General features: G+C 39.1%; 1 protein-coding gene across 1 annotated transcript; it reads left to right on the plus strand.

Moving 5' to 3' along the window:
* Positions 1 to 1,350: 1,350 nt before the first annotated feature.
* LOC140016754 (uncharacterized) lies at positions 1,351 to 1,986 on the plus strand. Its single transcript, XM_072070471.1, has one exon. It carries the CDS (start codon positions 1,351 to 1,353, stop codon positions 1,984 to 1,986), a length of 636 nt encoding a protein of 211 aa, XP_071926572.1.
* Positions 1,987 to 10,177: the final 8,191 nt, after the last annotated feature.

Consider the following 10,177-nt stretch of genomic DNA (forward strand, 5'->3'; position numbering starts at 1 on the left):
ATCAGAAAAAAGTCAATTAGCTTGAAGCATTTAGGGACATATTCACAACTCGGGTCTCCTAAACCTAGTGAATCTAATTTTTCGAGGTGAAATCGTGAGTTTGAAATGATAATATGTTTTCCCCCATATTCAAAGTAATGTAAACTTTGCATTTTGGATGAATTAGATATGATAGCAAATTTGGATCATTAGCAAACAACTCCAAGAGATCGATAATTGGGAATGGGAATGTGAAGGTATTGGAGATTCCTCCTAGATTCCTAGATTCCTAGATTCCTCCTAGATTACAACTCCTAGATTCCTCCTGCTCAGTCAACCCCTCGCTTGTTCCTCCTCCTTTTCCAGCTTTCCCCCTTTCTTCCTTTCTTTCTCTCTTTTTCCTCCCCCTTGCCTACAGCCTCTCTTCCTTGTTTCTTTCTTGTTTTTCCTTCCTTTTCCCGTAGCCTTTTTCTTCCTCTTGTTTTCTTTTTTACTTCCCAGATTTCCCCAAGCTCCTGGTTTTCTTTATCCGAAGCTTCCCTTTCTCCCTTTCTTCTTTTCTTCCCCTCTTGTCCCGTAGCTTTTTCCTTTTTTCCTTTGGTTTTTTTTTTCCAGATTTTTCCTCCTTGTCCCTGCAACCTCTCTCCCAGATTCTCTCTTGTTTCCCTCGTAACCTTCTTCCTTTGCAGCCTCTCCAAGCTTTTTCTCTCTCCACCGCAAAACCCTTTTTTTCCTTGTTTCTTTATTACTCCCTCCTTACCCGAAGCTTCCCCCCTTGGTTTTCCTTTGTTTTTTTCTTTTTTGTTTTCAGCCTTTTTCCTCCAAATTTCTCCCTAATCAACAAGTGTCCTTGCCACCTAGCTCCTAAGTGTTGTGGTGTCAAAAAAAATAGAGACACTTGTCTAATGCCTACCTCATACACTTAACCCTCTTGCATGTGTTCCACCCATTTTTTATTTTTCTTTTCAAAACCAATTTAGGGTAACCAAAAAAAATGGTAAATTCCTAAATGAAATTGCCTTACAAATTTTCATTTTATTTTGAAGCAATTGAATTTAAAAAGATTAAAACAAATTTTTTGTGAGAATTTTCTTTTTTTTTTCCAGGAATTTAATGCAAAAATGTTTAAAAAAAAGAAAAGTAAAGAACCTTAATTTACTAAAATAAATAAAACAAACACTAACTATCATTTTGCAAACTTAGACATCTAAATAAAATAAAATAAAACAATAATAAATAATAAAAAAAAAGCTAAAATTGAATAGAAATTTTGGTGTCTACAATAGGTTTTGAGGGTCACTCTTGGACTTGGAGTAATCACTGGGACAATGAAGGTGAAGTGAGACAGACTAGACAGGTGTATGAGTAGCTATGACTGGGTACATAAGTTTGAAGGAGCAACCTGCCAGCACAGAGTCCTTTGCCTTTGATCATAGTTTGCTAACGCTGGATACTGAGCCAGAAAAAAGAAAAAAGAAGAAAAGATTTTATTTTGACAAGAGATGGACACAGAAGGAGGGGATGCATCAAGTCATTGAGAAAGCTTGGAACACAGAGGAACAAGGAACAAGAATGTTCAGAGTTACTAGGAAAGTGAGAAACTGCAGAATTGAGATCTTGAAGTGGAAAAACACTTTCCAAGCAAACTCCAAAGTTAGAATCAATGGCATAAAGAGTAGGTTAGAGAGCTTAGATAAGTCAAACTTTGAGGACAAAAAAGTGAGAAGGTCTGAACTTAAGGAGCAACTGAAAGAGGCCTATAAAGAAGAAGAATTTTTTTGGAGTCAGAAATTTAAAGTGAATTGGCTAAGAGAAGGGGATACGAACATTAGCTTCTTTCATGCCTACGTGAAAGGAAGGAGAACTAGAAACAGGATCCTCAATGTTCAAGGGGAGGATGGATCATGGACAAAGAATGAAGAGGAATTAGTTTATGAGATTTCCAATTTCTATAGGACCTTATTTTCCAGTGAAGGGGTATTCCTCAGTCTATTAATGAGGAAATGAACACTAATCTGACTAAACCTGTACGTGAGAAGGAAATAAGATCTGCTATCTTTTCCATGAACCCAGATAAAGCCCCAGGTGTGGATGGAATGACCCCACTTTTCTTTCAAAGATTTTGGAATGTGATTAAGAATGATGTGGTTAAGGCTATACAAGATTTCTTCTTATCTGGCTGCATGCTTAAATCTATTAACCACACAATCATTTCTCTCATCCCCAAAATTCTGAACCCTATAGGGCTGAAAAACTATAGACTTATCAGCCTCTATAGTGTCTTGTACAAAATCATCTCTAAGATTCTAGCTAACAGACTGAAGCCTGTGCTAGACAAGTACATCAGTAAAAATAAATCAGCTTTCATTCTAGATAGGCAAATTCTTGATAATGTGATTATTACTCATGAATACCTGCAATTTTTGAAAAACAAAAGGCAAGAGAAAGAAGGGTATATGACTATCAAGTTAGACATGGCTAAAGCTTACGATAGAGTGGAGTGGCACTTCCTTAAAGCCATGGTGCAGAAAATGGGATTCTGTGAGAAATGGGTAAAATGGATTTCAAGCTGTACGGAAACAGTCTCATACTCCTTCAATTGCAATGGAGAAGACAAAGGTTTTGTGAGACCAGAAAGAGGGATAAGGCAGGGAGACCCTCTCTCACCTTATCTCTTCTTGATTTGCTCAAAAGGCTTCTCGAATCTACTCCAATGTGCTGCAGAAAACAGGAGATTAAAAGGCCTGAAGATCAGTAGACAGGGCCCCAACATCACTCATCTCTTTTTTGCGGATGATTCTCTCATTTTTGTAAAGCTGACTTGCAACAAGCTGAGGAACTCATGAAGATTCTTAAAGTCTATGAACAAGCTCTAAACAACTGATCAACTTAGAGAAATCATCTGTGTTTTTTAGCAAGAACTTGACATGTAGGCAGAAACAAGAAATCTGTACTGCTCTTAGAGGTATGGAAGAAGTGAAACAAGGGAAATACCTTGGTCTTCTCGTGGTTGTGTCAAGGACAAAGGAACGAATCTTTGGCTTCATTAGAGACAACATCAAAAGAAGACTAGAAAGCTGGACGAATAAACTTCTCAGTTCTGCTGGAAAAGAAGTCATGCTCAAAGCAGTCACAATGGCCATGCCAACCTACGTTATGTCATGCTTCAAATTGACTAGAAAGCTCTGCAAGGATCTCAGCTCAGCCATGGCAAATTATTGGTGGGGAGAAACTAATGGCAAAAATAAAATGCACTAGATTTCTTGGAGGAAATGGCTCAGGGAAGAAAGGAAGGAGGTTTGGGATTCAAGGACCCAGAAGCTTTCAACAAAGCTCTGCTAGGAAAACAAATCTGGAGATTAATCACTAAACCAAATCTCCTGGTCAGCAAAGTATTGAAAGCCAAGTATTTTCCCAAGGAATCAATCTTTACATGTAAAGCGCAAAGTAGTGCATCTTGGATCTGGAAAGGGCTACTAGAAGCTAGAGGTCTCATTGAAGGAGTACTAAGAAGCATTGGCAATGGAAGAAGTACTAATATATGGGAACATAAGTGGATACCAGAATCTCCTTCTGGTAAACCTACTACTCCCAGACCCCAAAACTGTGAATTTGAAACAGTACAGCAGCTCATCAACCACAGAAGATGGAACACAAATATTATCTTCAGACTCTTCAACAAGACTGATGCAGAGAGGATTCTTAATATCCCAATTAGTCTATCAGGCAGAGAAGACTCCAACTATTGGAAGTATAGTGAAGGAAGAGAGTACACGGTAAGTTCTGGATACAAGTGGATAATTGAAGAGAGCTTAGGTAGGCACAAAGAGAGGGAAGAGAGGGAGATTGCTGGAACAAGCTTTGAAGAAGGTAGCCAACAAAGCAAGAAAATATGGAATACTCTGTGGAAGCTCAACATCGAACATAAAATTAAGGTATTCATCTGGAAGTGTATTAATGGAACTCTCCCAGTCAGAGAAGCAATCTACAAGAAAGCATCAATTGGGGATCCAGTGTGTAAAAGATGTGGAGAGGAACCAGAAACAATAGAACACACACTGCTGCAATGCCTCCTAGCAAGAGAGATTTGGAAAGTAGCCCCATTAACATGGGATGCAACCAAAGATCAGCTAGGCAACTTCAGAAGATGGTGGAGCAGAATCACAGAGGCTAGGAAAACCACTAGATGGTAAAAGCCATATTGGTCTCACTGCCAATATTTTGTGGTAGATATGGAAGGAAAGAAACAAGAGGGAATTTGAAAACCAGAACAGCTATCAACCTTGCAGTGTTATTTGAAAAGCACATACAGAATGGTTGGAGCTAGAGGAGTTAGAATAAAAAAAAAAACAAACAGAGCACAGCAGAAACAATGCTAGAACTAGATGAGGAGTGTCAAGAACATGAGAACCAGGATCTAATAAACCTGAGAGTGTCAACAACAAGTCAACTAAGGCCAGCACTGCTTGGAGTTGGAGTTACAGTCAGAAGGTTGCCAAACGAAGTTACAGGCTTTAAGGCAATAAAAGAAAGAAGCTTTGGAAACAAGAACATTGATGATGCCTCAGTAGTCAAACTGGTCATATGCAAAGCGATGGAAAGACAGTAGAGCAAAATCAAAATCGAAATCCAAAATAAGGAACCCTTAAGGCAGATTAAAAATGGAAAAACTACTAACTGCAGATCAACAACACTTATTGAGGATATTTTAAGTCTAAAGTCATTGTTTCGAATGTACTCTTTTGAAACGAACATCGCCAACCTTGTGACGAAACTCGTAAAAGATTAGTTTTAGGATCGACAAGAGGATACCAACTTTGGAGCGGATAACCTCAACCCGTTAATCACGTGGTTAACGAACCTTGGTATAATGGTAGAAGATGCCACAACCTAATGCGATTCTAGATTGATAAGTCACGAACACCTAAAGAAATTCTAAGGTTTTCAAGAAATCTTGGAGAAACCAAGAAAACTCTCAAAATCTGATTTATTGATTGAATGCCTAAAATCGTCGGAAGTGTGGGTTATTTATAGACTTACATAGAGATGAAAAACTAAATAATGTAGAACTAGTTTAGAATTGTGGGCTTGACTAAGACTAAGAATTGTAGGCTTGACTATTTCCATAAGACTAAGAATTCTGGGTTTGACCGAACCTTATGAGGTCATCCCTTAGGTAAATAAAGCAAGGCTATGGATCATTAAGCCCTTATTACAATGACTTAACTAAAACAGCAAATGTGACTAGAGAAGGGTCACACATGGTTCTCTTTGACGTGCACCACATGGATGACCTTCATTCCTTCATGCTCAAGTCCCTCAATGACCTTGGGGACAATTTCTTGGCTTTGTATCTCACGAACAAGCCCTTGGAGTTCCTCCCTCATCTTCTTAGCTCGTGCTCGAGTCACGAGTCCTAGGAGAACTCGAATAGTTCGCAATGGTGTCTCTTGGTTCGTATCTTCCACTTCCTCTTGAAAAGGATTTGTCCTCAAATCAGCTTCATCGTCTGCAAGAAAAGGAAATAGATCAGAGACATTGAATGTAACGCTCACATTGTACTCACCGGGTAGGTCCAGTTTGTAAGCATTGTCATTGATGACTTGAAATGGCCCATCTCCTTGGAAAAATAATTTATTGCGCCTTTGGATTGGGAATCTTTCCTTGCGTAGATGTAACCACACCGAGTCACCAGGTTCAAACGCGTTGGCGTCCCTTGTTAACCCGTTGAGCAATTTGGTCCATCCTTCGCTCAATGTTTAGGCGTACCTGCTCGTGTAATTTCTTGACAAAATCTGCTCGTTTAGCACCATCCATGTTAATGTGCTTAGAAGAATGTAAAGGTGATAAGTCTAGTGGTGTTAAAGGGTTAAAACCATAGACTATTTCAAATGGTGAAAAATGAGTAGAACTATGTACCGTGCGATTGTACGCAAACTCAACATGAGATAAACACTCTTCCCAGATTCTAATATTTTTTCTAATGATAGCACGCAAGAGTGTAGATAGTGTGCGATTGACAACCTCAGTTTGACCATCAGTTTGTTGGTGACTAGTAGTAGAAAATAGCAATTTGATACCCAATTTTTCCCACAAAATTTTTCAAAAGTAACTCAAAAATTTGACATCCCTATCAGAGACAATTGTCCTAGGCATGCCATGCAATTTAATGATTTTTTTGAAAAACAAATCAGCAATGTGCGATGCATCATTTGTTTTGTGACATGGTATAAAATGTGTCATTTTTGAAAATCTGTCAACAACAACAAAGATGCTATCATTTCCCCTCTTTGACCTAGGCAATTCTAAAACAAAACTCATGGAAATATCGGTTCAAGGTTCCTTAGGTACAGGTAAAGGACTATAAAGGCCATAGGGTTGAAGTTTAGACTTAGTTTTGGGGCAAGTGATGCATTTAGCCTCCATTCATTCCACATCTCGCTTCATCCTTGGCCAATGGAAGTGCTTTTGAAGGATAGTTAAAGTTTTAGCCACGCCAAAGTGTCCCATCAAGCCACCTCCGTGTGTTTCCCTAACAAGTAAAGAGCGAAAAGAGCAGTTAGATATACACAGTCAATTGAGGTAGAAAAGAAATCCATCAACGATGTAGAATTTACCTTGAGTTGCTGAACCACAAGAGTCATAAATACCTGAGAAATCTGGGTCATTGGTGTATAACTCTTTAACTAATTTAAATCCTAACAACCTTGCATCAAGTTGAGTGAGCAAAGAGTACCGGCGTGATAATGCATCAACAACAACATTAGTTTTTCCCACTTTGTATTTAATTACATAAGAGAAGGTTTCAATAAATGCAATCCACCTAACATGACGTTTATTCAACTTGTGTTGTGACTTAATGTGCTTAAGCGACTCATGGTCAGTGTGTATGACAAATTCCCTTGGTCTCAAGTAATGTTGCCAAGTTTCTAAAGCACGGATTAAGGAGTACAACTCCTTATCATAAGTGGAATAGTTCAAAGTTGCCCCATTGAGTTTTTCACTAAAGTATGCAATTGGTTTGCCCTCTTGCATTAGGACAGCTCCAATACCCACCCCAAATGCATCACACTCTTGCATTTGGATGTCGTAGAGTGGGTAGTGCTAGTTTCTCCACCATCAAGGCACTAGCGACGTTAGTACAACTACCTCCATCTATGATCAAACTACATACCTTGCCTTTGATATAGCAACGGGTGTAGAAAATGTTCTCCTTTTGTGCATGGTCGGCGGCTTTCACTTGGGTTGCTAAGGCTCGTCTGACAATGAGTCCAACTCGTTCATCGACGGGCAATGATTCCTCTTCTTCCTCAAGGGATGGCAACTCCTTCTCATCTTCATCATCGGTGAGAAACTCACCATTGAGTAATATGATCATAGTGCATTGGTTCGGGCATTGACTAGCAATATGCCCTCGGCCTTGGCATTTGAAGCATCTAGTATCTCAATTTCGCCCCATGCTCGACTCAATGGCAGTCTTTGGTGTTGCCTTAGACTCCCATTTAGTCATATCCGGCCTCGGTCTTGAATGAGTGGAATTACTCGGCCTTTTATCCTTCTTCTTTGGTGGTGTAGTTCGGGGATAAGAGGGTGAAAAGTTAGAGTAACTCCGAGTCGAACCCCTCCCCTTAATCCTCCTTTCAATCTTGATGGCCTTCTCCACCAAGTCTCCAAGTTCCACATAGTGGTGTAACTTCACTTGGTCAGCGATTTCGGGCCTTAGTTCGTTCAAGAAGCGTGCCATTATTACTTCTCGATCCTCCATGATGTCTGTCCGTAGCATGAGTATTTTCATTTCCTTGTGATAGTTCTCGACACTTTGTGCTCCTTGGTTGAGGGTTTGAAGCTATTGGACCAAGTCACGGTAGTAGTGACTTGGTATGAAACGCTTCCTCATTATTCGTCTTATCTCCGTCCAAGTTTGTATGGTAGGTTCACGACTCCTCCTTCGACTAGTGGAGAGTTGATTCCACCACACAACGGCGTAGTCGGTTAATTCGACCACGACAAACTTGACCTTTTGCTTCTCCGAGTAAGTATTGCAGTCGAAAACTGTAAAACCTGGTGCAACCCAATGAGTACAAACAATTTCACAATAATGCACAAAGATATATCAAATTTAAGCACAATAAAGAAAACTTAATTAAAGAGAAAAGATAAGAAATGCAAACCAAATATCAATCCAATAGCCTCTTCAATAGATGGCGATGCTAACCAAGATGTACATGTGAAGGTTCACTCCTTCCTCACCCCAAACACACTTTGGTTGAGCCAAGGAGTTTTACAACTATTCTAGTTAACCCTCAACAACCTACATTTGAAAGATCACACACCCAATTAAGAACTATTTTATACAAATGAGGCAACCTTCACCAAGGTTTTACCACTTCAAGTGATAAGTTCACCTTCACCAAGGTTTTACTCCTTCTAGAGAGTAACCTTCACTTGAGCAACCTCACAACCCAACTTCCCCAACCCCTTATACAACCAACAAAGAATCTTTCTACTCAAAAATCTCACTTGTAAGCTTGTATTTTGTGTTGGCAAAAGTCCTTTTACTTCTTGTGCTTTGGGGTGTTTATAGAAGGTGAGAAATGGCTCCAAAAGGCTCTCCAACGGTCAAATATTAAATGCTGTCAAAACTAGCCGTTGGCCTGTCGGACGTCCGACAGATTAGTCATCGTCCGATCCCATCGTCCGAAAATCAGTCAAGTTGTTGTTCGGACGTCCGATGGGATTTTATCGTCCGAGCTTCTGTGTCCGAACGTCGTCCAGAGAGTTATCAAATCTTCGTGGAATTTTTAGGACGTCCGACACGATCGATGTGCGTCCGAGGAGTGCGTCCGATCCATCCGGACGTCCGATGCTTCCTCACGAGCGTCCGACAGAATTTCCTTCTTGATGTTCTTCATCCTTTCGGACGTCCGATAGCTTCCTTTCGGACGTCCCACATGAGTGCCCTGTTTTTACTTCTTCTTTTGTGCCACAAGAATCTGTTCTAACAAATTGCTCACATAAAAACATTAGCCCAAATCTACATTTTGGTTTGTTAATCATCAAAACCAAGGATTGATCGACCAAGGTCAACAATCTCCCCCTTTTTGATGATGACAAACAAAATGAAGATTTCTTTGATCAAATAAGTTCAAATAAAACTCCCCCTTAGAAAATGCCAACATACAAAGAAATTTCAATAAATCCTACTCCCCCTTTTGACATCAATCAAAAAGCAAACTCCCCCTTTATTTTCCAAATCAAGACCATATAGAATGACAAAACTGTCATGATACCAATTGTAATTTTTTATAGGGTTCTTGGGAGTTAGTACAACATGATCTAGCAATCCACATGGATTTCATACCTTTTCTCATATTTTTCTTTACATAGCAATCATTTTGCATATGTCCAAATTGACAACAAAAGTGACACATGATAGAAGTATTTTGTACATAAGTGGATTTAATGCAACTAATTTTCTTACTTCTTATCATAGCAAACTTATTTGTGCCTTGAAAAGATTTGCTTTCTTTTGTTTGAGAAAACTTTTGTTTTTCATTTTGGAGAAACTCGTTCAAGTCATTAATTCTTTTCTTTAACAAATTTTGTTCCTCCAACATTTTTTCATAAAACTTTGTTTTCTCTTCCAACTTTTCAAATTATTTTTGCAATCAAAAACATTTTTTTGATTTTTTAAATCATCATTTTCCATTCTCAAACATTTGTTTTCCTGAAAAAGTTTGGAGTTTTCTTCCAACAAATCATTTATTTTTGTTTTCAAATCTTTATTTTTAGCATAAGATTTTCTCAAACTTTTATGCATTTTAATCATAAGAATTTGGGTAAAGTACATAAAACCCCCCTGTGGTTAAGGAAATTGACACGAAATCTCCTCATTGTTTAGAAACTCCCACTTAACCCCCCTATGCTTTGGACTTATTTGGCTTTTACCTGCTAACCGGCTGAGGAGCCGGTAATAATATGAAATACCAAAAATACCCTCATATATAATATGTGAAAAGTTACGGATGCAATGAGTCAATTTGAGAAATTGCATCTTGAATAGGCATCCCTCCATCATGGGCTGAGCATCGTCCCTTCCTTTCCTAGCGGCAGGATCTCTTTGTTCTTCGCATTCGCTGGAGTAGCATTCCGCATCCCAAAACATTCTTCGCTAGCAAGCGTTGTCCACAAAAGCAGC

This window comes from Coffea arabica, chromosome 1e (assembly GCF_036785885.1).
Source record: "Coffea arabica cultivar ET-39 chromosome 1e, Coffea Arabica ET-39 HiFi, whole genome shotgun sequence".
In the NCBI taxonomy this organism is placed as follows: Eukaryota; Viridiplantae; Streptophyta; class Magnoliopsida; order Gentianales; family Rubiaceae; genus Coffea; species Coffea arabica.

Coding starts and splice junctions, on each gene's coding strand:
- LOC140016754 (XM_072070471.1), top strand. CDS start 1,351: ATGACTGGGTACATAAGTTTGAAGGAGCAACCTGCCAGCACAGAGTCC.